The sequence below is a fragment of the Delphinus delphis genome, chromosome 8 (genome assembly GCF_949987515.2).
Source record: "Delphinus delphis chromosome 8, mDelDel1.2, whole genome shotgun sequence".
In the NCBI taxonomy this organism is placed as follows: Eukaryota; Metazoa; Chordata; class Mammalia; order Artiodactyla; family Delphinidae; genus Delphinus; species Delphinus delphis.
In genome coordinates, this window is record NC_082690.1 from 54,483,854 (window position 1) to 54,511,433 (window position 27,580).

At 44.5% G+C, this 27,580-nt stretch overlaps 1 protein-coding gene across 1 annotated transcript in view; it reads left to right on the top strand.

Moving 5' to 3' along the window:
- Positions 1-27,580, top strand: part of TENM4 (teneurin transmembrane protein 4) — a 385,173-nt gene that overhangs the window by 341,844 nt on the left and 15,749 nt on the right. Inside the window, exons 24-26 of the mRNA XM_060017248.1 lie at positions 2,883-3,760; positions 16,319-16,491; positions 26,986-27,221. Coding sequence (XP_059873231.1) covers positions 2,883-3,760; positions 16,319-16,491; positions 26,986-27,221 — 1,287 coding nt within the window. The remainder of the gene's footprint in view (positions 1-2,882; positions 3,761-16,318; positions 16,492-26,985; positions 27,222-27,580) is intronic.

Genomic DNA, 27,580 nt, shown 5'->3' on the forward strand with positions numbered 1-27,580 from the left:
AAGATCACACCTGTGGACACTGGCGGACTGAGCTAGGAAGTGTGCTGTCCTGACCCCAAATCCCTCGCTCTCTCTATGCCATTCACCAGTCAGTCATTCGTTCACCCATTTGACAATCCATTTTTGCAAGTAACTCTGCAACAAGGTAGTCAGCTCAGAGGGCTTTAACAAAGGCACAGAATGCTCTGGAGGATGGGGCGAGGGAGCTCCAGTCCGTCTCAGGACGATAGAATGTGGGAGCTGGAGGGACCTCAGAAATTGCAAACTCTCATCCCTCCATTCTGGTGATGGGAAATGAAGCCTCCACAGGATCATCGCTAACAGGGAGGTAAAATCAAAGAGTCATAGGTACTTGGTCCAGAATCATCATGCAGGCACTGTGACTCCAAGGGCACGGCTCCTTCTTTCCCAGGTGCCTGTGTGCACATGGGCGTGCAGGAGGGAGCAGGAAGGGCTTGCTCTTCCCTCCTCCCCTCCTTCCTTTCCCTCTCCCTCCCCTGGCACCTCCGCCCCCCTCCCCACCCACCCATCAGGGCGCCATCGTCTTTTGACCATAATGACAGGCGGAGGTCTCAGCAAGTATGTCCCCAAGGTGCCACAGGACCAGAGGGCATAAGAGATTTAGCAGCCAGTGTTGACAAGAAATGGGCTTCAGGAAACTGAAAATTCCCCTGTCACTTTCAGGTGAACTGCGTTCTTGATGCAGCCGAAGGCACTGGAGATGCTGTACTCCAGAGACCACTGGGAAGGGCGAGGGAGGCAGCCCGGCTGCGGGGCAGGGCTCTGGGCTTCGGGACGGGCCACTGACTGCCTCGGGGGGGCCCCCGCCCTGGGGAGCAGAGGGACCCAGGCTGGGGTGAGGGAGCAAGCAGACTTGGAACAACAGCCTTGGGCCGGGGCCTACGCCATTCTGAGAATGGCCCTGAGCTGAAGGGGCAGATAGATGAAGGTGGCCACATCTCGTATGTATATTATCTCTGGAGCTTCTTTTTACATTAGTAAACTACCACATGCACATTGCAGAAAATATAAAACATTTAAAATGACATAGAAGAAAGTTAAAACTACCTCTCATCCAGATAACGGTTAACATTTTGATATATACCCCTCAAGCTTTTACTCTCCCTTCTCTCCATAATCTATCTAATTTATTGTATTTTTTTCCCCAATTGGGATCAAACCGTGCTTACAGTTCTGCAGACTGTTCTTTCCACTTAATACATAGCAAACATCTTCCCATGTCATTAAATATTCATCTATAACATCACTTTGAACTGCTGCACAGAGTATTCTAACTTACATGTATGCACTAAATGTACTATAATTTATTTGGCCAATTCTCTGTCATTGGGCATCTGGGTTGGTTCCAGTTTTTTACCATTATTAAAAATGGCTGTGATGAGCACCTCTGTAGACAGGGGTGTACAAGAGTGAATTTCTGGAAGCGAAATTGCTTATCCAAAGGTTTATACTTGCTTAAATAAGCCCCAAATTGGACTGAATGTCAAGGACTAGAAGGGGGTTCGGGAACCTAAGGCAATGAGCCCCCAGGGGTGGGGTAGAAAACTCAGCCGGAGGGAGCAGCTGGCAGCCCACGTGCACTGTGGCTGGATCTCGTGGGGAACACAATTGGCAAAGGGCTTCCCTTAGTGCCAGCACCTCCCAGGGTGATGTACCCAACGTCCCAGCCTCCACGGCCACCCAGGCAAGAAACAAAGCATCCTTGCCTCAGACCTGCTGGCTGCAATCCCCTGCCTGCCCACCTGTGATCCCTGCCAGCTTCCTGACCTGGCTCAGAGGAGGCTCAGACACGGGGCCCAGGACCTCTGAACCCCTCACTCCCGTAGCCGCTGTTGTTGATCTCTCCCAGGTGGACCTGTTCTCTGAGGTGCTAGAAACCGTTATCGAGAGCAAGGTTTCACCAACTTCAGTGTGTACAGGAGCCTCCCAGGGATTTTGCTGAAATGCAGATTCGGATTCAGTAGGTTTCAGGTGAGGCCTGCCATTCTGCTTTTCTGACCAACTCTCAGGTGACGCCAGCGCTGCCAGTCTAGCGATCACCCTTGAAGGAGAAAGATCCAGTTATGATTTCCAGCCCCACGTTAGAATCAGCCAGGAAGCTCTCATGCCTCTGCCCGAGCCCCACGCCCAAGGATCTGATTTAATTGATCAGAGGTGGAATTTGAGCACCAGTGCTTTCTTAAATCACCATCGGTAATCTGAATGTGTGGCCAGGTTTGAGAATCACAGGTCTGGAACTATGTCAGACAAGAGCCAGTGTTACTTTCTCTTTACATCCCCAGCACCTAGCCGTGTATTAATCCATGAACTCAAAGAATTGAGAAATCATCCTTCATGCGTGTGGCAACAATGCATGAAGCATCTTTCTTACTCCTACTTCAGCCTCCAGACTCCATCTGCCTTCCCCTCCCACCTCTGCAACATTATCTGCCATTATCTGAGCGCTTATGGAGGGTCAGACTCTCTGCGCCACCGTCATTCCTGTTTTACAGATACGAATATTGAGGCTCAGTGAGGTAAAGTAACTTGCCCACGGTCGCAAGTAGGGGGACTAGGGTCTGAACCCAGGCCGGTCTGACCCCAAAGTCTCTCTTCTCGCCTGCTTTTTTTGTTTATTTGTTATCCCCTTATTCGTGTTTTTGTCAGTCAAACGTAGACCACCAGATGTCTCCGTGAGGGCTCTTGCATGCTTTCTGTCTGCTCGGGGGCTGATATCCATGGTGGATGACAGGCTGCTGCGGGGATCAGGCAAGACTGCCATGTGCTGGCACTTGGGACATTGTTATGGGCTCTAAGGGGTGTGGGATGATCAGTGGTGGGCACCTGGCCAGGCGTTTGAGTGTCTGTCTCTCCATTGTCAGGTTCGCCTGGAGTGGCCCACAGACTTAGCCACCAACCCGATGGACAACTCCCTCTATGTCCTGGACAACAACGTAGTCCTGCAGATCTCTGAAAACCACCAGGTTCGCATTGTCGCCGGGAGGCCCATGCACTGCCAGGTGCCCGGCATCGACCACTTCCTGCTGAGCAAGGTGGCCATCCACGCAACCCTGGAGTCGGCCACTGCCTTGGCTGTCTCTCACAATGGGGTCCTGTATATCGCTGAGACCGACGAGAAGAAGATCAACCGCATCAGGCAGGTCACCACCAGCGGAGAGATCTCACTGGTTGCCGGGGCCCCCAGTGGCTGTGACTGTAAAAATGATGCCAACTGTGATTGTTTCTCTGGAGACGATGGCTATGCCAAGGATGCAAAGCTGAACACCCCGTCTTCCTTGGCTGTCTGTGCTGACGGGGAGCTCTATGTGGCTGACCTTGGGAATATCCGAATCCGGTTTATCAGGAAGAACAAGCCTTTCCTCAACACCCAGAACATGTATGAGCTGTCCTCCCCAGTCGACCAGGAGCTCTACCTGTTTGATACCAGCGGCAAGCATCTGTACACCCAGAGCCTACCCACAGGAGATTACCTGTACAACTTTACCTACACTGGGGATGGCGACATCACGCTCATCACAGACAGCAACGGCAACATGGTAAACGTCCGCAGAGACTCTACAGGGATGCCCCTCTGGCTGGTGGTCCCAGATGGCCAGGTGTACTGGGTGACCATGGGCACCAACAGTGCACTCAAGAGCGTGACCACACAAGGACACGAGTTGGCCATGATGACGTACCACAGCAACTCTGGCCTTCTGGCAACCAAAAGCAATGAAAATGGATGGACCACGTTTTACGAGTAAGTACCAAGACCAGGCTGTGTGATGGTTTTGTTTCATGGATGCATTGTAGGATTAGAGGTGAACTGATGAAGTGTTAATTTGTGGATGTGTTTTATTTTAATTCACTTGGGATGCAAACCATGACCTATTACATGTTCTGCATGTTAATAACCCAGATGGTTACTCCTAGGAAGGAACATGGTGTAGTGGAAAAGGCGTGAGCTATTTGGAGTCAGAGGAGTTGGGCTTGAATCCAGCTCCACGATGATCTTAATCGCTCTAGGGCTCAGTTTCCACCTCTGTAAAATGGAAACAGAGGATACCTGCCCAACATACTACAGGGAGGTGATGTAGATGAAAAGTATCAGTACTTGGTTAAGTGCTAGCATCTTCATATGACCACTGTCCAGAAATGTGGCAATGGGAGAAAGAACAGTTCCATGTGGAAGAACTGTCCACGTAATCAAAGCCCACATCTTTAAGTTTCAAAAATTTTCTTTCGGGCTTCCCTGGTGGCGCCGTGATTGAGAGTCCGCCCGCCGATGCAGGGGACACGGGTTCGTGCCCCTGTCTGGGAAGATCCCACATGCCACGGAGCGGCTGGGCCCGTGAGCCATGGCCGCTGAGCCTGAGCGTCCGGAGCCTGTGCTCCGCAACGGGAGAGGCCACAGCGGTGAGAGGCCCGCGTACCGCAAAAAAAAAAAAAAAAAAATTCTTTCACTTTTACCATTTTGGATGGAGTTTATGAAGTGCATTACATGCCTCCCTTCTCAAACACATTATACAGACATAATGAAATCTTTCTTTTATGAGTCAGGGTCATTAATAGGAAACAACAACAATGCATTTGATGCTGCTGTTTGAAGATAGTTGCCAGGAAGTGAAGAAGTGAAGCTATAGAACCCTTCATCCCTGCCTGAAGTGATTCTACGCTGTTCTCTCATTAGCTCCTGTGCCTAATCCACAGATTTACCACCTCCTCCCTCAGGGTGGCGCTATCGTGTCACTGTTGGTTTCAGTCGTGGGACTGACTTCAGTAGCTCACTTCCCTTCTCTTCATCGGGGTAGGGCTTCTTAACTGGTGTAGTCATAGAACCAGACATTCAGCTTATTATAATCCTCGCCAAAATTAAATATATATATCCACGGTGTTCCTCTATGAGGTATTTTAATGAATGGACCTTGTAACATCTATTCTACTTGGATTTCTTTGGTGTCTTTTTGAGGTCTTAGCCATGTTCCACGCAACTGAGACTGGCAAATACACGACCCTTAGATAAGTACGTGGAAGGTGGGGAAGGAACTAGCCTTGCTGCCCGTCACTGATGGGCTAGGAACTGCATTATTGCATTCAGTCCTCACAACAGCTCTGGAAGATGGGTGACAGTATCTGTTTTACAGAAACAGAAACTGAGGCTCCGAGGGGCTCGTTTGTTCACTGTTCTGTAGTGAGAACACAGCAGAACAGGGATCACCACCCAAGTCTGTCTGATGCCAGAGCTCATGTGCTTTCAGCTCTGCCCTGCTGCCCCTTGGCTGAGTTTGTTAATCCCAAATGAACCCGAATGCTTGAGCTGTAGGTTTTTCTCAAGCTTGATCAAGCATCAGTTTCTCACAATCCCAGAATCCAAAGCAAAGGGAGCTGTAATCGATTTTTAAATATAATTTGCACACACAAAACAAGTCACAGCAGCTTATACAGAGTTCACGGGCTAAATTCCTTTCTCCAAACAAGGGCCTTGTAAATTACAAAGAAAAGACAAAGATCCAGGAAAACAGCAATTATCTTGATTAACTAATTGAAATGGAAATACGTTAAATAATTCAATTTTCCCCCCATTGCCCAATGGAGATCTCTAATTCGTTATTTAGCCAATACAGGGGTTTCTTTGTCTGAGCAAGTGGGTACACTCAATTAGTTCCCAAGGTCATGCCCTGAAGTCCCAAACTGAACGCTTACACATCACTGTAGCCATTACTCTCAACCAGCCCTGAAACTGAAAACCATTTCCTACATCTCTACCAGAAAGCATCCTATTCCTCCCTCCCTGTCTTCCTTGATGAAATATACGGCCATATTTGATGTTTTATGAAGAATTCCAAAGTATCCACTTGATAGCTATACTCAGGAGTAGAAGATAAAAGCCCTAAAAGAAAAAAGTGAAATTCACTTTTTTTTGAGATCCTACTGTGTGCCAGGCTCTTTCCCATTTAATCTTCACAGCAACCTCAGATGGTAGGAATTATCAATTCCATTTTTTACAGATGAACAAACTGAGGCACAGAGAGATTAGGTAACTAGCCTAAAATCACACAGTGAGCGCATAGCAGAGCCAAAGCACAAGTCCATGTTCTTTCAATTACACTAACTGGGTTCACCTAAATTCTTTGCAACTTAACTATATGGTAGGGATTAAAATAGTACCTTTTTCATAGGGCTAGTCTAAGGTTCAAAATTTCAATGAGATAAAACATAGAAAACTCAGTGTCTGACTCATCATAAGTACTCAACTGATAGCTGTTGCTGTTGTTGTTATTATTTCAAGCAGTATTAATATTAGTATTTCAAGCAATATTAGTGGCAGTACAAGTAATTGCAGAGATGATGTTTGGGCATGGAAGGTACCCAAGGCCTCAGAGCAGCTGTGAGTCACCTAATCAAAGGAGCAGACGAAAATTGTAATTGAAGTAGGTAGAAATTAGAGGGCAGACCAGAAGAGCAGAATCAAGTGTCAAGTCTGAGGGATCAAGGTATGAACTAGGAAAGGGGTTAGATCCTTAAGAATATCAAAAATGGGCTGGAAAAAGACATGCAGAGTGGGTCAAAGGTTGTGAACATAACAAGGATACCAGATACCTATTTTCACTGGATGTTTGCCATGTGATTCAGGGGCAGACTGGCTTCCAGACCCAAGTCTCAACCAAACAGAAATAACACCTGATCTACTCCATTTCAGGGCCATTATGGGGATCAAAAAACTAAATAAATACTGAAAGTGAAAATACTTTGCAAACTATGATGCTCCCAAGAAGTAACGGTCTGATATTATTATCATTATGGTAATTCTCAGCACAGATTTGGACAGATTTTGCCGATGCACATTGCTCCAGTGAATTTCCCACTTTTAGCTCCATGAGGCAGCTTAATGGATTCCAAACCCAAATGCTCTAATATTCTTTTTTAAAAAATCAGCCCAGGCTTCCCTGTTACATGGGCTATTACTGAAACAAGTTTCAAGTTGGCTTTATCGATCCTCTCAACAGATTAATACATCTAACATAAACACCCCACACTTTAGAACAACTTGACTTAAGAGTTTATAATTCTGCGGAATCAAGGTTACTTTTCTTCCCTCAGCCCACAGGTCTGCTGGTAGGAAACCTCAAAGGGGTCTGTAATGCCTTCTTCATCTCCAGCGTGTGGCATCATTAATTTCAGGCTTGGGCTCCTGGGCAGATGACATTTGGTGACTAAGAAAATGGCCTGAATAGCTGAGGCGGGTTCCAAAATTGTCTTGCTGGTTAGGCATGAGTAAGTTTCATAGGGGCAAGTGGCTCTGGCATCCCATGGTGCCCTGTGACAGCCCCTGTCATCCTTATGCTCGAGCTAACCACTCTGAGATCCTAAGTAATGTATCTCTGTACAAGCTTGGGGCTTGCCACCTAGTAGATGCTCAGTAACTATTTTATGAATGAAATTCACATTCAGGAGAGAAGGGGGATAATGAAGGAAAGAAAAAAATATGCGGTAGCGAGAAAAATACTAGGTTTACATCGCAGCTCCAGCACTATCAGTGCTCCCAGCGGGAAATTGAATTCAGTTCAAATGGTTCCAATGAAGAGACTTGGCTTCCAGTTTCTGCTTGAGGATGTAAGAGCTAGAGAGAGCATTGTTCCCAACCTTACAATGAAAGTAAGCCAAACAAATGGCAAATTCATGAGTTTTCCTTGAACTCCTTCTCTGAAGTCACAGGGCAACCAAGTGGCCCAATCCAAGGAGAGACAGAGTGTCACATCGCAGACAAGATGTGAGCGCTAACTTAACCTGGTAGGTGCAACCAGTCCCTGGAAGGAAAAGTTCAGCTTGGTGAATCTATAAAGGCTCAGTGTGTACTGGCAAGAGAGTATGAAGCCCTTGGAGATTGCAGAAATTGGGAGAGTCCACATCCTCCGGAACTTTTCTCCACAAACCCCGCTCGGTACTCACAGAAAAGACTAGGGAAAGATGTAAGAAAATATCCCTTGTGGTAGACTTGGGGGAGGGGTACAGCAGCTGCTGAGGGAGGGGCACAAATTTCTGCCTGCTCCACCCAGACCCCTCTCACCTGATCTCCCACATGGAATAAAAGGCTTAATCTGTGGAGAGGAGGGCAACACACACTATTCTACTTAGGTACTGGTGGAAAACCATAGCAGCTGAATGAAGGAAGAAAACAATTTCCAACTACTGCTGGAAGAGGAGCAGGAATATGTAATGGGCCCAGACGGACAGCCTGAAAGGGGCAGGAGCATTGAAGAGGCCACACCCCTGAGACTCAGGGACACGTGCAAATATAAGATTGAGGCTTAATCAGAACAAAAGAGAATTCTCTCAAGCTCACCAGCCACCACCACTAGCTAAAAAGCTAAACATAACAATGAAAAGCAGCCTACTACTGGGAAAGAGATATAAGAGCCTAAAAAGAGACCCTTTCTAAGGCCCGGCACAAAGAGGGGACCTGAAACTGAGAATAGAATAGACACATTGAAAGAAAACCCTCTGGCAAACCAGTTTCACATCCTAAACTCAAGGTATTGCTGGAGGAATGTAACGCCTGTGATGCACTAAGGTTAAGCGTAGAAGTAACAAATTTCAAAGCCAGCCCAAATCCTACCTAAATTAACTTAAACTCTCTCACTAAAGTTTGAGCAGAAGGAAACTCATACTCATACCCCAAATCTATTACCTCATTGTCTACTGTGTTACACAAGATGTCACACTTTCAACTGAACATACAAAAAGGCAAGAAAAAGCAATACACTCCCAGTAGACAAAGTAATCATCAAAACCACACTCAGATATGACACAGATGTTGAAACTGTCTTTCAGGAATTTAAAGTAACCAAAAATTATGTTAAAGGTGCGAATGGAAAAGGTGAACGGCATGCAAGATCAGGTGGATAATTGAAGCAGAGAAATGAAAACTAAAAGAGAGAATTGACTGGAAATGCTAGAAATGAAAAACACAGTTACAGAAGTGAAGACTGCCTTTGATGGGCTTATCAGTAAACTTGACACAGCCGAGGAAAGTAGATAGGTCAATAGAAATTATCCAAACTAAAACACAAAGAAAAAAAGAATGAAAAAAATACAGAAAAGGGCACCAAGAACTGGAGAACATCAACTGCTCTAATATACATGTAATTGGAATTCCAGAAGAAGAGAGAAAGAACAAGGCAGAAGAACCATTTGAGGAAATAATGGTCGAGAATTATCTGTATCAAACCACAGACCCCAAATCCCAGAAAACACCAAGCAGAATAAACACACACACACACTATACACACATAGATCTATGCATATCATATTCAAACTGCTGAGTACAAAAGAAAAAGAGAAAATCTTGAAAGCAGCCCCCCAAAAGGCATTTTTTACAGAGGAGCAAAGAAAAGAATCACAGCAGACTTCTCATCAGAAACCATACAAACTAGAAAACAGAAATGCTGAAAGAAAAAATCTGTCAACCTAGCATTCTATATCCAGCAAAAATACCTTTCCAATGAAGAAGTGTTATTAGAGGTATAGGCAGGGATAAGGGAACCGAGAAAGGACAGTGAAGCATCCAGGCACTAAAAACAGTGAACAACTATTACCAACCCTCAGGGTGAAGGGCAAGGCAGGGAAGGAATACTATATTGTTACTTACTAAAGCCCAGTGGAAGCTGTAACCATGAAGGAGAAGGCATCTGGTAGAAGCTGTAATTGTGGGTGGATGCACCCACTGTTAGAAATATGACACCAAAGGACATGGAGAGTAGGGAAAACTCCTCCTTTTGACCTCCAGTCTCTTGCCATTTCCTGCCATTGACTGAACCCAACCAGAAGCAAGCTATCAAGGGGCCCCAGGGATGCAGTCTGCAGGAGTCAGCCCCTCTGAGCACAGAGAAGGGCAGAGAATGGATCTGAGGAGGGAACAGAGAATAAACAGCACAGACATTGACTGGCTCTGTGACATTGTACACATAAGTGGCAGAGCCAGGGTTCAATGTCAGATCTACCTGAATCCTAAGCACTTACCACCAGATGCATGGCCTCAGATATAACATCAGTGAGAGCTAAGACCTGAAGTGATAGGGTGGACCAGATCTTAGAAATCCTGAAGACTACAATTCATTGTTGGGACTTAATTCTATGGGAAATGGGCAGGAAGGACAAATTTTTATTGCAGAAGGCAACAAGTAGCCTGGTTCTGCTGCGGTTTTGGAGCAGCTGCAAATGGTTTAGTGATGCCAATCTCTTACAGTGACCTGGGGTCAAGGGAACCGTTGGTGTGCATGGGCTGTGAACTCTAGTTATTCACAGAGGTTACAGTGGCCATTTCCTCCATTTCCTCTTGTTGGTGATGGTGTTGTTTGAAACAATCATAGATGAAAGTCGTAAAAATCAAATCTTTATTTTCAACTAAAAAGTCCCTGATCAGCAAAAGTTTAGTATCAGAGAGGCAATGTGGCATTTTCCTCACCAGCCACGCATAGCAAAATGGCTCGAGATGTGAAGTATTGAGTGTGAAGAAGAAAGCTTTGCAGTGTATGTGAAGATACCCTTTAGTGGTTCTCTTCTGAGAGCCAAGTTCACAGCCACTCTATGAATCTTTTATGTGTGTTCTTTCCTCGTGCTCCAAAGATCCTTTGGGAAAATGAGTGAAGAAAAGTCAGTGAAAGGCACTAGTAAAAAGCCAATCACCTGGCCGTCTCCATCATACCCCCAGATGGGGCTCAGCATCACTGCAAAGTCAGCTGTAATGGTAGCCAGGCAAAGCATCTGGAGAGAAAACTGTCAGCCTTCTTGACCCAACTTGAGATTTCCAAACCCAATTTTTTCTTTAACATAGTTGAACAGAAAGGTTTTGATCTGAAATGGCACCATCTTTATGGGAAGCTTGATGAAAGAACACAGACTTTAAGGTCAGACAGACCTGACAGAATCTACGTTCCTCTGTTAGCTGTGTGAACTCACTCAAGTGACTTATCCTTTCCAAGCCTCAGCTTCACCAGTTGTGAAATGATGATAATAATGCCCACTTTCAAGATTGGTTGTGAGGGCCTCCCTGGTGGCGCAGTGGTTGAGAGTCCACCTGCCGATGCAGGGGACACGGGTTCATGCCCCGGTCCTGGAGGATCCCACATGCCGCGGAGTGGCTGGGCCCGTGAGCCATGGCCGCTGAGCCTGTGCGTCCGGAGCCTGTGCTCCGCAACGGGAGAGGCCACAACAGTGAGAGGCCCGCGTACCACAAAAAAAAAAAAAAAAAATGGTTGTGAGCACAGTGCTCAGTACCTAAAATGTACTCTATGAATATTAATGAATTTTCGCTTCCTCATATGGAAAGTGAGAGGTAATAGGGATGGAGTTCTTAGTTATTCTCATCCCAGGTCTTGAAAAAACAACAATAACGTCTACTATTTATTTATTTATTCATTTATTCATTCATTCATCCAGGAATTATGTATTGAGTACCTTTTATATGCTGGGTCCTGCTTTAGGCACTAAGAATACAAACAAGGTCCCTGTCCTCATGGAGCTTATATTCTAGTGGGAAAAGAGAGACAACAGTCAAGTAAACAAATAAACAAGATGATAAGTGAAAACAGTAAAATAAAATAATGTGGTAAAGATGGGAGGACCCGTCAGAAAGGGTGATCAGGGAAGGCCTTGCTGGAATAATAACTTTTGAACTAAAACATGAGTCATAAAAGGAACTAGCCCTACCAAGATTGGAGGGAAGATCATTCCCAGCAAAGGGAACAGCCAGTGTGAGCACCCCAAGCCTGGTTTGAACTCAGTGTGTTTGGAGAACAGAAGCAAATGTAATGGAACAGAGGAAGTAGGAAGGAATAAGGTTCAAGGTGAAATCAGAAAGAGGCAGGAAAGAGCAGATCATTCAACCAACACTCATTCACATTATTGAGCATCTACTGTATGCTGGGCACTCTCCTAAATTCTGGGGATACACCAGTGACTGAACAAAGTCCCTTCCTTCAGGGAGTTGATAGTCTGGTGAGGGCAGTCTCATGGGGTCCTTGCAGGCCCTGGAAGGAATTTGCATTTAAATATGTTACCGTGTTTCATCTTCAAGTATCTCTCTGAGACAGGTATTATTACCCTCATTTTATAGAGGAGAAAACAGAAGCACACAAGGTTATGTTATATAACCTACCTGAAATAGCATCATTTGTGATAGGAGTTGGATGGTTAGCAGAAAAACAGAACTGAGTGCCCACCCTCTAGGGTTGCATTGCTAGCAAGTGTAGAGCCTGGATTCAAAGCCTAGACCACCTGGCTCCAAGGACCTTCCCACACCAACATGTTCCTTCTGTTCCTCTCCAACGGAAAGGAAGAAAATTAGCCAGTAATTTAAGTAAAGCTGCAACAGACTTATCTAAGCCATTGTCTAGAAGTTGTCCCTCATGGGGCCAGGGTTTGAGGCAGCCACTTGTAATCCAGGGAGCACAGACAGAGACCTGTCCCCGACACCCTGTTGGGGAGCACCAACATCCTTTCCCTTAGCAGCTCTGTAGCAGGAAGAGAAAGGGCCCCTCCAAGGGGGCCACAGGGCAGAGGTCAAGGTCCAGAGGATGGGCAGCTCCAGCTCCTCCCCGCAGAGGCAGAAGCAGCAGCGTTCTGATGGCATAATCACAGGTATTGATCAGGCGGCAGAGAGATCCAGTGGCATTTCTCAAGCTCCAGGAAGTGCTGAAATGAATGAATAAGGGACAAGAAAATTCTATAAATTGGCTGTTCTGTTGGACGTTCATTTAATTAAGACATTCAGTCCTTCTAATGGAAAATGTGAGGAATGGAAATTACTGTTTTTGGCCATCTCATATAAAATAAAAGCAGATCTTGAAAGCAGGGGGCCTTTTCATTGTATCGTCTTCAGGCTCAATTTAATTATGTGTTACAGGCCACCTTCAATAATAATTACGATTGTCTGCCTTCATGTAAAGCCTCTTTCTATCTTGGAGACTAAAACTCTGGGGAGATGCCTACGGAGATTGCTCAAGTATCGTTTAGTGAAGGTGCTTGTTTCCCTATTTGTGCATTCAGCAGATGTTTATCAGGGACCTACTGTGTGTCAAGCCTCTGTCAGGTCCTGCAAGGGGTAGCGTGTGAATGAATGACAGTCTGTCTTCTCCCGCAGAGCAGGAAAGAGGCCTCACACGTCCAGTCATGCATTTGTTTATTCGTTCAGCCAACACTCCCTGCCCGTCTTCTCTCTACCAGTCCCCATGCCGGGGAAGCTGAGGCAAACTAGCGGCCAGACCTCCAGGGTGGTGGACTCGAGATCCCCAGTCTAGCTGTCTGACTCCACGACCCTGTCCTGACTCAGGCACTCTGAGGCCAAAGTAAGAGACAGGCTGTGCGTCAGCTCTTATGATGCAGGGGACACGTTCTGTGATAGAGCTGTGCCAGAGTATAACTGGGAGAAGAGCTGGGGAGACCAGGGAGGGCTTTATGAGCAAGCCCTTGATAGAAGTAGTATCGAGCCGACATCTGAGCCCTAATTAATAATCTATTCAGTCTTATTTGTAAGACTCCAAAACTCCATTTTAAGTATCTTGCGTGGTATAATAAATCTTTTTTATCCAGTTAGGTCAGGAAATGAGATTAATAAAGAGTGTGTACATGGATCACAGGTGTTCAAAGAACCAGACTAGAACAGCATACTCATCCCATGAAACTGTTGGACTGAACTGGATCTTGCAGTTGATGTCAAAGATGACTTGGGATCTGACAGCACTCAGCTTACTCACAGACCACAGATACAGTTAAGGTGACCAGGGCAGAGCCAGTTTGGGGGGCGGGGGGGTCTTGATTTTTGGCTCAGAAATTTGGGATGCCCTAGTAATATTTTACTGAAAAGGCCTAGAGGTTGATATTGGCAGATGTCCTATAAATGAGCTGCTTCTATAAATGCCAGTAATTTTAAAAGTCCTCTTCCGCAAGGTGGCCATGCTTATGAGGCATTACTTGGTTTGTCACAGCACTCTTCTGATTATGAAAATAATCCATGTTAATTATAAAAAAATCTTGGGAGTATAAAATGCATATAAATAAGCAACTAAAATCACCTGTAATTCTCCCTCCCAGAGATAGCCACTGTAAACATTTTTGTGAAATTCCTTCCTGTTCAAATTTCCAGCAGCCATGATGGGTTAAGAAGGACACCAGCCTCTCCCAGAGTTAAAGGGAGCAGAGCTGTGAGCTTCTCCAGGTGAGAGAGGCCTCAGGACAGACATTCCAGATCTTTACCCCAAGACGCTCCCTCCTTCCTGCAGCAGTCTCTCAGAGTCACTCCCTCACCTGGCTCTGAGGGGCACTCTGTACCTTTCCCTCCAGTCCAGGTCAAGTCACGCCACCACCCTCCGTTAAGCCAGACTGACCTTTCCTTATAACAACCTGATTCAGTACAAAGGAAGAAAAATGAGAAATCATGACAGGAAACAGGTTTCCAAACCCCTTAACTGCCTCTAAGAGAACCCAAAGGACTAATACAGCTCCACAGCCTTGCCCCACCGAGCTCAGGTCTGACGTATGTGGTCGAGACCCTGGCTTTTCTCGCCATCTTGGAAAGGGCTTCCGTTCCCCTTCCTCAGGCCTCAGCACCAAAGATGCAACTCTCCCAGAGCCCCTTGGCCCTTCCCCCAGAGTCGGTCTCAGGTCAAGGACTTGAGCAATTCATTCCAAAGACCTTCACCAACACCTCCTCCGCACCAGGGACTATTACCATTTGGTGTAAAGCGTGCCGTGATCAGTACCAGCCAGAGGGACAGAGTTGGCAGATGGCAGAATCCTTGCAGCATTCAAATCTGACCTTGAACAGAAAACTGTTCAGCAGAGGCCTGCCTAGTCTCACCTACCAAGTCTCACCTGAAACCATAGAAGCTGTGGGACCCCAGCGTCCCATCAGGAAGCCAGGCCCAGCCGAAGGCATCACAAGAAGAGCAAGGATGGACTTGAACTTTCAGGCCTTTCATTTCACCATGATTAAAACCCTCAGGGGCCAAGAGGACAGCTTTACCCCAGTATTAAAAGCCAAGCAGGAAAAAAAGCCCAGTGGGAGACCCAGAGTACATGAGGGAGACGTATACAGCTGAACCCACGCTATAAGCTCGAGCCTGAGTAGAAGTCAGAAATACTGGCGTCTGGACGAAGAACTTTTTCCCCATTCGCACGCAAGGGCAAAAAGGCTCTTTAAAACCTACCTTTTTACACGTCAGCCTCCCGTAATTAGGAAATGTCAGTAGCCCGCTCCCCGCTCTCTCCCAGTTACTCTGCAGCAGGTAAGAGAGCACACGTGATGGACACTTGCAAATAGACAGTACGGAAATGCTCCCTGAAGACGGAGCATCAAGCGGTGGCTTGGAAGCAGACAGAGCTGAGTTTGAATTTCGACTCTACCACACTTAGCTGTGTGACCTGGAGCAGGTGACCTCACTTTTCTGAGCCTCCTCCAAAAAGGAGCTAATATGTACCTTTTAGACTAGTTGTGAAGATTAAATGAAAGAATGCCTGAGCATTGTGCGACTAGCACGATACCTGAACAGTATGAACGCCATAGTGTAGGTGGTGAATAATTTCAGGTATTTCGTTTAGTCTCATCAGGAGAATGGGAAGGAGAATTAAGATTCAATTAGGATGCGTCAGAAAGACCACCCCAGAGTGAAGCTGTGAGTGTTGAGCGCCACAGATACATAGCTGCTTGGTGCCAGATGTGAAGAAACCTAGATGTGAAGGGGTTGCTAGAGCCCATCTGTCTAGCCTGCTTATGTGGCAGCAGAATCCTGGTTGGAATTCAAAGTCCCCTTTTCCCAGGATCTGTAGCTTCCTGGATTAGGGTTAGGGTTATCTCCAGTGCTGCTCAGAAGAAACCTACAGTTCCTGGGGGCGGGGAGGGGGGTGCGGGCGGCGGTTGAGCCAGTATTCAAGCAAGCAGTTTGACTGCTCGCCTCTGGGAGTCACCCAGCTCTAAGACTCTGGGTCTCACATGGGCACCATCATCTCACCCTTCGTGGGTGACATAGTGACAGGGCACTTCCACATCTTGCTCACAGGAATCCTGGGTGGTGGGTAGGGCAGGGGTTATCATCTCCACTCTACGGAATTAGGAAAGCAAGATTCAGAGAGGTAAGTTGTTTGCCTACAGTTGAATATCAGCGGGTGGAGTGGTGTCCAAGGAGATGCAGGAGACGTGGAAATGTATCTGACCAGAAAGAAAAGCAGAACATGCAAAACCATGGCATAAGGTAGAACTTGCCAAGTTCCAGCAATGGCACAATTATATTTCTGTTACTCAGAGCCACCCCTTGGATTTCAGGTACGACAGCTTTGGGCGCCTGACCAATGTGACCTTCCCTACTGGCCAGGTGAGCAGTTTCCGAAGTGATACAGACAGCTCAGTGCATGTGCGGGTAGAGACATCCAGCAAGGACGATGTCACCATAACCACCAACCTGTCTGCCTCAGGTGCCTTCTACACACTGCTGCAAGGTGAGCCAGGTGGGGGGTTGGGGTCTTGGAGACCATGGGGTGGGGAGACCCCTTTGAAAGAGGATGACACAAGAAACAAGCTGCTACTGCAGCTGCCCAAGAACAGAAAAGCATAACAACTGGTTTCTCTCTGTGTTGCCACCTAATTTGCAAAACACACCAGGCTGAGCCCTGTAAATTCTCTCCCTCAAGCTTCAGAGTAATATTTCATTGTCTCATTCCATTATCAGCAGAACAAAGGGTAGAGAATCCATTAGCTGCTAATCCAGGTGACCTCGCTATCCTGCCATTCTAATGGCTCCCGGATTAAAGACTGACTCTCACTCTGGTGCAGATGAGGACAAGGGACAAGAATAATTACACCTAATTATGAAAGGGATTTGGGCGTGGAGAAGGCCTCCCTGAATCTCAGGTGAGAGCGCTTTGTTACTCTCCTAGGATTCTATAAAGAAGAGCCCCTTCTCTGTGTCCATCAAATAATCCCTGATATAAGTTGAGCTTTTAGCTTCAGATAAATCACGAGGATGAAACCTCGCTGTGAACTGTCTGCCTCAGTTGTTCTCATGGTCCCTGGTGACCCAGAATGGACCTTGCAGCTTTGTTGGACTTAGTAAGCATGAGAAAAAAGAAGCCATCACTAGGGAAAGCCTTGCTTGATGTTTTTTCCCAGCCTCCAGATAGCTTTCCATACTCCCAAAAGCTTTGACACAAAGTAGTAAAAACAGCCTTGGCCTGGGATTCAGAGTCCCAAATTCTAGTCCTAACTCTGCCACCCCATCACCATGGCCCTCAAGTTTGTACTCTGGGAAAAGAAAGCAAGTTGAAGCCACATTGAATGGTGCAGGGCAGTGCAAAGAGCAGCAGTTCTAGGGCAGACACACTGGGACCCCTGTGCCTGCTATACCAGCTCCAACCTGTGTGAATTGGGTGGAGTCACTCTTCTCCGATCCTCAGTTTCTGGGTCTGGGTAATGGGGCTGAATTACAATTCCTGCTTCCTAGGTTTGCTCAGACAATTTCTTTCTTTTATTTTTTTTTACTCTTTCAATTTCCAATTTTTTTTGAATTTTATTTTATTTTTTTATACAACAGGTTCTTATTAGTTATCCACTTTATACATATTAGTGTAGACATGTCAATCCCAATCTCCCAATTCATCACACCACCACCCCTACCCCCGCCCGCCACTTTTCCCCCTTGGTATCCATACGTTTGTTCTCTACATCTGTGTCTCTATTTCTGCCTGCAGACTAGTTCATCTGTACCATTTTTCTATGTTCCACATATATGTGTTAATATATGATATTTGTTTTTCTCTTTCTGACTTATTTCACTCTGTATGACAGTCTCTAGATCCATCCACGTCTCTACAAATGACCCAATTTTGTTCCTTTTTTATGGCTGAGTAATATTCCATTGTACATATGTACCACATCTTTATCCATTTGACAGTCGATGGGCATTTAGGTTGCTCCCATGTCCTGGCTATTGTAAATAGTGCTTCAACGAACATTGGGGGCATGTGTCTTTTTGAGTTATGGTTTTCTCTGGGTATATGCCCAGTAGTGGGATTGCTGGGTCATATGGTAATTCTATTTTTAGTTTTTTAAGGAACTTCCATACTGTTCTCCATAGTGGCTGTATCAATTTAGATTCCCACCAACAGTGCAAGAGGGTTCTCTTTTGTCCACACCCTCTCCAGCATTTGTTGTTTGTAGATTTTCTGATGATGCCCATTCTAACTGGTGTGAGGTGGTATCTCATTGTAGTTTAGATTTGCATTTCTCTAATAATTAGTGATGTTGAGCAGATTTTCATGTGCTTCTTGGCCATCTGTATGTCTTCTTTGGAGAAATGTCTATTTAGGTCTTCTGCCCATTTTTGGATTGGGTTGTTTGTTTTTTTAATATTGAGCTGCATGGGCTGTTTATATGTTTTGGAGATTAATCCTTTGTCTGTTGATTCACTTGCAAATAATTTCTCTCATTCTGAGGGTTGTCCTTTCGTCTTGTTTATAGTTTCCTTTGCTATGCAAAAGCTTTTAAGTTTCATTAGGTCACCTTTGTTTATTTTTGTTTTTATCTCCATTACTCTAGGAGGCAGATCAAAAAAGATCTTGCTGTGATTTATGTTAAAGAGTGTTCTTCCTTTTTTTTCCTCTAAGAGTTTTATAGTGTCCAGTCTTACATTTAGGTCTCTAATCCATTTTGAGTTTACTTTTGTGTATGGTGTTAGGGAGTGTTCTAATTTCATTCTTTTACATGTAGCTGTCCAGTTTTCTCAGCACCACTTATTGAGGAGACTGTCTTTTCTCCATTATATGTCCTTGCCTGCTTTGTCATAGATTAGTTGACCATATAGGTGCATGGGTTTATCTCTGGGCTTTCTATCTTGTTGCACTGATCTGTAATTCTGTTTTTGTGCCAGTACCATATTGTCTTGATGACTGTAGCTTTGTAGTATAGTCTGAAGTCAGGGAGCCTGATTCCTTCGGCTCCAGTTTTTTCCCTCAAGACCGCTTTGGCTATTTGGGGTCTTTTGTGTCTCCATACAAATTTTGAGATTTTTTTGTTCTAGTTCTATAAAAAATGCCATTGGTAATTTGATAGGAATTGCATTGAATCTGTAGATTGCTTTGGGTAGTGTAGTCATTTTCACAATGTTCATTCTTCCAATCCAAGAACGTGGCATATCTCTCCATCTGTTTGTATCACCTTTAATTTCTTTCATCAGTGTCTTATCGTTTTCTGCATACAGGTCTTTTGTCTCCCTAGGTAGGTTTATTCCTAGGTATTTTATTATTTTTGTTGCAATGGTAAATGGGAGTGTTTCTTTCATTTCTCTTTCAGATTTTTCATCATAGTGTATAAGAATGCAAGAGATGTCTGTGCATTAATTTTTTATCCTGCAACTTTACCAAATTCACTGACTAGCTCTAGTAGTTTTCTGGTGGCATCTTTAGGATTCTCTATGTATAGTATCATGTCATCTGCAAACAGTGACAGTTTTACTTCTTTTTTTCCAGTTTGTATTCCTTTTATTTCTTTTTCTTCTCTGATTGCTGTGGCTAGGACTTCCAAAACTATGTTGAATAATAGTGGTGAGAGTGGACATACTTGTCTTGTTCCTGATCTTAGAGGAAATGCTTTCAGTTTTTCATCATTGAGAATGATGTTTGCTGTGGGTTTGTCGTATATGGCCTTTATTATGTTGAGGTAGTTTCCCTTTATGCCCACTTTCTGGAGAGTTTTTATCATAAATGGGTGTTGAATTTTGTCGAAAGCTTTTTCTGCATCTACTTAGATGATCATATGGTTTTACTTCTTCAATTTGTTAACATGGTGTATCACATTGACTGATTTGCGTATATTGAAGAATCCTTGCATCCCTGGGATAAATCCCACTTGATCATGGTGTATGATCCTTTTAACGTGCTGTTGGATTCTGTTTGCTAGTATTTTGTTGGGGATTTTTGCATCTATATTCATGAGTGATATTGGTCTGTAATTTTCTTTTTTTGTAGTATCTCTGTCTGGTTTGGTATCAGGTTGATGGTGGCCTCATAGAATGAGTTTGGGAGTGATCCTTCCTCTGCAGTTTTTTGGAAGAGTTTGAGAAGGATGGGTAGCTCTTCTCTAAATGTTTGATAGAATTCACCTGTGAAGCCGTCTGGTCCTGGACTTTTGTTTGTTGGAAGATTTTTAATCACAGTTTCAATTTCATTACTTGTGATTTGTCTGTTCATGTTTTCTATTTCTTCCTGGTTCAGTCTTGGAAGGTTATACCTTTCTAAGAATTTCTCCATTTCTTCCAGGTTGTCCATTTTATTGGCATAGAGTTGCTTGTAGTAGTCTCTTAGGATGCTTTGTATTTCTGCGGTGTCTGCTGTAACTTCTCCTTTTTCATTTCTAATTTTATAGATTTGAGTCCTCTCCCTGTTTTTCTTGATGAGTCTGGCTAATGGTTAATCAATTTTGATTATCTTCTCAAAGAATCAGCTTTTAGTTTTATTGATCTTTGCTATTGTTTTCTTTGTTTCTATTTCATTTATTTCTGCTGTGATCTCTATGATTTCTTTCCTTCTACTAATTTTGGGTTTTGTTTGTTCTTCTTTCTCTAGTTCCTTTAGGTGTAAGGTTAGATTGTTTATTTGAGATGTTTGTTGTTTCTTGAGGTAGGATTTATTGCTATAAACTTTCCTCTTAGAACTGCTTTTGCCTCATCACATAGGTTTTTTTTTTTTTTTTTTTTTTTGTGATACGCGGGCCTCTCACTGTTGTGGCCTCTCCCGTTGCGGAGCACAGTCTCCGGACGCGCAGGCTCAGCGGCCATGGCTCACGGGCCCAGCCGCTCCGCGGCATGTGGGATCTTCCCGGACCGGGGAACAAACCTGCGTCCCCTGCATCGGCAGGCGGACTCTCAACCACTGCGCCACCAGGGAAGCCCTCACATAGGTTTTTGATTGTCGTGTTTTCATTTTCATTTGTCTCTAGGTATTTTTTTGATTTCTTCAGTGATCTCTTGGTTATTTAGTAACGTATTGTTTAGCCTCCATGTGCTTTTGTTTTTTATGGGTTTTTTCCCCTTTAATTGATTTCTAATCTCATAGCATTGTGGTCAGAGAAGATGCTTGATATGATTTCAATTTTCTTAAATTTACCAAGGCTTGATTTGTGACCCAAGATGTGATCTATCCTGGAGAATGTTCCGTGCACACTTGAGAAGAAAGTGTAATCTGCTGTTTTTGGATGGAATGTCCTATAAATATCAATTAAATCTATCTGGTCTATTGCATCATTTAAAGCTTGTGTTTCCTTATTAATTTTCTGTTTGGATGATCTGTCCATTGGTGTAAGTGAGGTGTTAAAGTCTCCCAGTATTATTGTGTTACTGTCGAGTTCCCCTTTTAGAGCTGTTAGCAGTTGCCTTATGTATTGAGATGCTCCTATGTTGGGTGCATATATATTTATAATTGTTATATCTTCTTGGATTGATCCCTTGATCATTATGTAGTGTCCTTCCTTGTCTCTTGTAACATTCTTTATTTTAAAGTCTATTTTATCTGATATGAGTATTGCTATTCCATCTTTCTTTTGATTTCCATTTGCATGGAATATCTTTTTCCATCCCCTCACTTTCAGTCTGTATGTGTTCCTAGGTCTGAAGTGGGTCTCTTGTAGACAGCATATTTATGGGTCTTGTTTTTGTATCCATTCAGCGAGCTTGTGTCTTTTGGTTGGAGCATTTAATCCATTCACGTTTAAGGTAATTATCGATATGTATGTTCCTATTACCGTTTTCTTAATTGTTTTCGTTTGTTTTTGTAGGTCCTTTTCTTCTCTTGTGTTTCCCACTTAGAGAAGTTCCTTTAGCATTTGTTGTAGAGCTGGTTTGGTGGTGCTGAATTCTTTTAGCTTTTGCTTGTCTGTAAAACTTTTGGTTTCTCCGTCGAATCTGAATGAGATCCTTGCTGGGTAGAGTAATCTTGGTTGTAGGTTTTTGCCTTTCATCACTTTAAATATGTCATGCCACTCCCTTCTGGCTTGTAGAGTTTCTGCTGAGAAATCAGCTGTTAACCTTATGGGAGTTCCCTTTTATGTTATTTGTCATTTTTCCCTTGCTCCTGTCAACAATTTTTCTTTGTCCTTAATTTTTGCCAGTTTGATTACTGTGTGTCTCGGCATGTTTCTCTTTGGGTTTATCCTGTATGGGACTCTCTGCGCTTCCTGGACTTGGGCATCTATTTCCTTTCCCATGTCAGGGATGTTTTCGACTATAGTCTCTTCAAATATTATCTCAGGTCCTTTCTCTCTCTCCTCCTTCTGGGACCCCTATAATGTGAATGTTGTTGCATTTAATGTTGTCGCAGAGGTCTCTTAGGCTGTCTTCATTTCTTTTCATTCTTTTTTCCTTATTCTTTTCTGCAGCAGTTCATTCCACCATTCTCTCTTCCAGGTCACTTATCCATTTTTCTGCCTCAGTTATTCTGCTATTGATTCCTTGTAGTGTATTTTTCATTTCAGTTATTGTATTGTTCATCTCTGTTTGTTTGTTCTTTAATCTTCTAGGTCTTTGTTAAACATTCCTTGCATCTTCTCGATCTATGCCTCCATTCTTTTTCTGAGGTCCTGGATCATCTTCACTATCATTATTCTGAATTTGTTTTCTGGAAGGTCGCCTATCTCCACTTCATTTAGTTGTTTTTCTGGGGTTTTATCTTGTTCCTTCATCTGGTACATAGCCCTTTGCCTTTTCATCTTGTCTATCTTTCTGTGAATGTGGTTTTTATTCCACAGGCTGCAGGATTGTAGTTCTTGCTTCTGCTGTCTGCCCTCTGGTGGATGAGGCTGTCCAAGAGGCTTGTGCAAGTTTCCTGATGGGAGGGACTGGTGGTGGGTAGAACTGACTGTTGCTCTGGTGGGCAGAGCTCAGTAAAACTTTAATCGCTTGACTGCTTAGGGGTGGGGCTGGGTTCCCTCCCTGTTGGTTGTTTGGCTTGAGGCAACCCAACACTGGAGCCTACCTGGGTTCTTTGGTGGGACCAGTGGCGGACTCTGGGAGGACTCACACCAAGGAGTACTTCCCAGAACTTCTGCTGCCAGTGTCCTTGTACTCACGATGAGACACAGCCACCCCCCGCCTCTGCAGGAGACCCTCCAACACTAGCAGGTAGGTCTGGTTCAGTCTCCTGTGGGGTCACTGCTCCTTCCCCTGGGTCCCGATGCACACACTACTTTGTGTGTGTCCTCCAAGAGTGGAGTGTCTCTTTCCACCAGTCCTGTCAAAGTCCTGCAATCAAATCCCGCTAGCCTTCAAAGTCTGATTCTCTAGGAATTCCTCCTCCCGTTGCTGGACACCCAGGTTGGGAAGCCTGATGTGGGGCTCAGAACCTTCACTCCAGTGGGTGGCCTTCTGTGGTATAATTATTCCCCAGTTTGTGAATCACCCACCCAGCAGTTATGGGATTTGATTTTATTGTGTTTGCATCCCTCCTACTGTCTCATTGCGGCTTCTCCTTTGTCTTTGGATGTAGTGTATCTTTTTTGGTGAGTTCCAGTGTCTTCCTGTCGATGATTGTTCAGCAGTTAGTTGTGATTCCAGTGCTCTCGCAAGAGGGAGTGAGAACACGTCCTTCTACTCCACCATCTTGAACCAATCTCCTCTCAGACAGTTTCTTTAGACAATATACATAGAGTGACCAGCATGGGCCAGGCACATAGTATTGCTTAGAAAGTACTTGTTGGATTAATTAATTAACAGGCATTTTGATTCACCGGAAGAAAATAACCATATATTTTCACAACCATTTTTCTTCCCAAATGTGGTCCTGTGCCTTTACCAAAGCTCAAAGGACAATAGCAGTTCTCAGTCAAAGAAAGAGAAATCAAGCCCTGGAATTCCTTCCCCACCAAGCACCTTTAGCGATGGGTTGAGACAGACCGTAGGTGTTTATGCTCTGGCTGGGTTATTGGTAAGAAAAGGTACCAGTTCCAAACCAGCCAGGGTTCTGCCTGACCAAGAACAGCAGTGCAGCTGATGACATGCAGACATCGTATCCTTCAAGCCTGTTTTCTTCCCTGTGGTTAAGAATTGTCTCCTCTGCTCCATACGTCTAAGCCGGCTTTCAGCATTTTTCTCAAAAGGTAATGCAGGCCTTCCAATATTTAGACAACTTTTTAAATTCAGAAGTGCCACACCTCCTCAGTTTTAAAATGTACCATCGATTTAATAACAACTTTTCAGGTGGGGGGGTGGGGAGAGACACTGCTCAAAATCCATACAAGGGCTTAAGACACATTCCAATTTCAGAAACACTAAAACGTGAAAAGGAAAAGTACGTCTCAGTATCCAGGAAACGTGGTACCTCTTTTTCTCCTTTGGGACCTGTGCCAAGCTCTCCTTTCGTACCAGGCTCAGATCCTCAGTTTTGCAGCCACCTCAGTAGCGTCTTCGTGAAAAGCTCTTTTGGTTTCATCTTACGTCTGAACTATGGGAAGCAATAAGAAGTAGCTACTAATGAACAACAGCCTTGGGAAGTCACAGCTCCCATTAAACGGGGATCGTTTGAGATGGGCCTCGACAGATGCTGCTCCATCCAAAGTCACCATTAATGGACATTATGTAGATTCAGCAAGGAGCAGCTTCAGAAGATAAATTGACACCGGCCTTTTCACTGTTCAAAGGAAGTAAAATACAGATTGTCAGTGAATGATGCATAGCAAGTTTGAGGCAGATTGTAGAATTCTGCGTGCGCGAGAGAGAAAGGGAGAAAGATGGGGGCAGGGGTGTGGGAGAGAGAGAGGCTGATCTGATGCCATCCTAGCAGGGAAGATTCAGTGAGGGTTACCTACAAAAACCACATCCTTATTGCTTGACATAGCCTAGTATATATCTAGTTCCATCCAGCAAATATTTACTGAGCACATGCAATAATAATAATGATAACTAATATTTTGAGCACTTAGTATGAAGTATATTTTTAGTGTTTTACATTCATCATCCTTTTTAATCCTCACAACAACCTTCTGAGATATTATTAATATCTCCATTTTCCAGATGAAGATAATAGGCATTGAGAGGTTAAGTAGCTTATCCAAAGTCACCCAACTAGTAGGGTATTTGGACCCAGACAAATACGCTCTAGAAAACATTCTGTTAAGCACTGATCTAAAAGTAAGGGGGACCTATTGAAGGACCACGATCGGTACTAGAAAAGTTCACTCTGACAGGCGTGTGAAATGGGGCGGTGAAGATAGAGGAGAGATGACTAGAGATAGATGTGACAGTGACCAGCACAGCGCCAGGCACACACAACTAGTAATAGCTAACATTTACGTAACTCGCACTAGATGTGCAGTACTGCTCTCAGCTCTTCATATTCATCTTCCTGCTTAATCCTGTGAGGTAACAGTACAGTTAGTATCCCCAGTGTACAGATGAAGAAACAGAGGCATGAGAGCTTAAGGAATTTGCCCAAGGTCTTGCAGGAAGAGAGCAGCAGAGCTGGGACTTGAACCCAGGCAGCCTGGCTCCAGAGCCCACGCTCTTAATCTCTGCAATAGTGCCTTTCACGGTAGGCACTTAGGTATTTGAGAATTCATTCACTCACAGAGTGGTGAACCCCCCTACCCCTCAGCTGCAGGACCACTAATGAGACCAATAAAGAGGCTAAGGGAGGGGGAGGCATTTGTTCCAACCAGAGGAACAAGGGAAGCTTCTGGGAAGAGATGACGTTTAAGCAGAGTCTTGAAGGAAGGGCTTGGGCTAGCACTTACTAAGCATAGGGGCAGTGCAGGAGAAGCAACAGCAAGGAAGGGCAAGAGGCAGGTGACTGCGGCGCAAACGCAAATGTTTCCGTGTTTAGAAAAGAACACAGTGTGCATTTTACAGCTGAAATTTACTTTTTCTCCAGAAGGTTCTGTTAGCTAAAAGATCCTAACCAAAACGTTTTAATCAGATTTAAAATTTCAAACTCAAGCCTGTTTTTAAATCATTGTCATATACACATATATGACATATACACACATATATGTATATATAACAGCAATTTAAAACATATATATATATATATATTTGGCATTCTGTCACTGATACACATATTGTACGTATTTTTCACCTTGTTGCAAAGAGTGTTATTACCCTAGTGGGAGAGGCTTAAAAATGTTCAACCCTGTGCTCTAGTAATCCTACATTTAGGAGTCTGTCTTGATTAAATAACCCCAAATGAAGACATTGATTTATCCAAAATGTATATTTTTAAGAAAGATATAATTCACATACTATAACATCCACCCTATTAAAGAGTATAATTCAGCAGTTTTTAGCATATCTACAAAGTTGTACAACCATTACCACTAATTCCAGAAATTTTTTTATCAGCCCCCAAAAGAAACCCCGTACCCATTAGCAACCACACCCCGTTCTCCCTTTCCCTCACTAATCTACTTTCTGTCTCTGTGAGTTGGCCTGTCCTGGGCATTTCATATACATGTACTGATGCGTACAATATCTGGCCTTTCGAGTCTGCCTTCTTTCACTTAGCATAATGTTTAGAATGTATTTATCTGCAGTGTTACCTGTAATTATGCATAGCTGGAAATAATCAGAATATCTCTTTGAGGGCTGGTTAAATAAATTCTGGTATTTCCAGGCAATGGAATAACATGCAGTCATTAAGAAAAACATTTATGGAGATATTCAACGATATAATACAATGATCAGTGAAAAACCTCCGTAAGTAACCATTTTTAACTGTACATGTATTCAGAAATACCCTAAAATCTAGGAATATACCAAAATATTTACAGTGGTTTCCTTTGGATATTGAACTCATGGACCTCCATGTATTTTCCTGGTTTTCTTCAATGACAGTGTTTTGTTTCTGTAGTCAGAAACATAAACACATTTAAACACCACACCACTGCCTCTGCTGTACACACACCTCCCTCCGTCCTCCACCCTCCTGAGCAGAGTCCATCCCTCTTGTCTCCCTCAGACCAGGTCCGCAACAGCTACTACATCGGGGCCGACGGCTCCCTGCGGCTGCTGTTGGCCAACGGCATGGAGGTGGCCCTGCAGACGGAGCCCCACCTGCTGGCCGGGACCGTCAACCCCACCGTGGGCAAGCGGAACGTCACGCTGCCCATCGACAACGGCCTCAACCTGGTGGAGTGGCGGCAGCGCAAGGAGCAGGCTCGCGGCCAGGTCACCGTCTTCGGGCGCCGGCTTCGGGTGAGCAAGGCCTCCAGCAGGTCTCAGCCCCTGGGGGTGGTTGGATCCTGGGGGGAAAGAAGGAGGAGGCATCTGAGAACCGGACTCTTCTTGAAACCGTCCCGGGGAGAAGGTGTTCCTGGGCTTCAGTTTCTTCATCTGCAAAGGGGAAAGTAAGTTAAGCGACTAACCCACAACAAGAGGCTCGTGTATCTTTTCAGTTGTGCTATTGAAAGGATCACTGGCTTTGATGTTAGTCAGGCTTCCGGCTTCTGTTATTCCCTGTGAATTTGGGCAGATCCGCAATCTCGTAAAGCCTCAATTTCATTATCCGTAAAATGGGGGAGATCAAACCAATTTACAAGTGGCTACAAGGATTA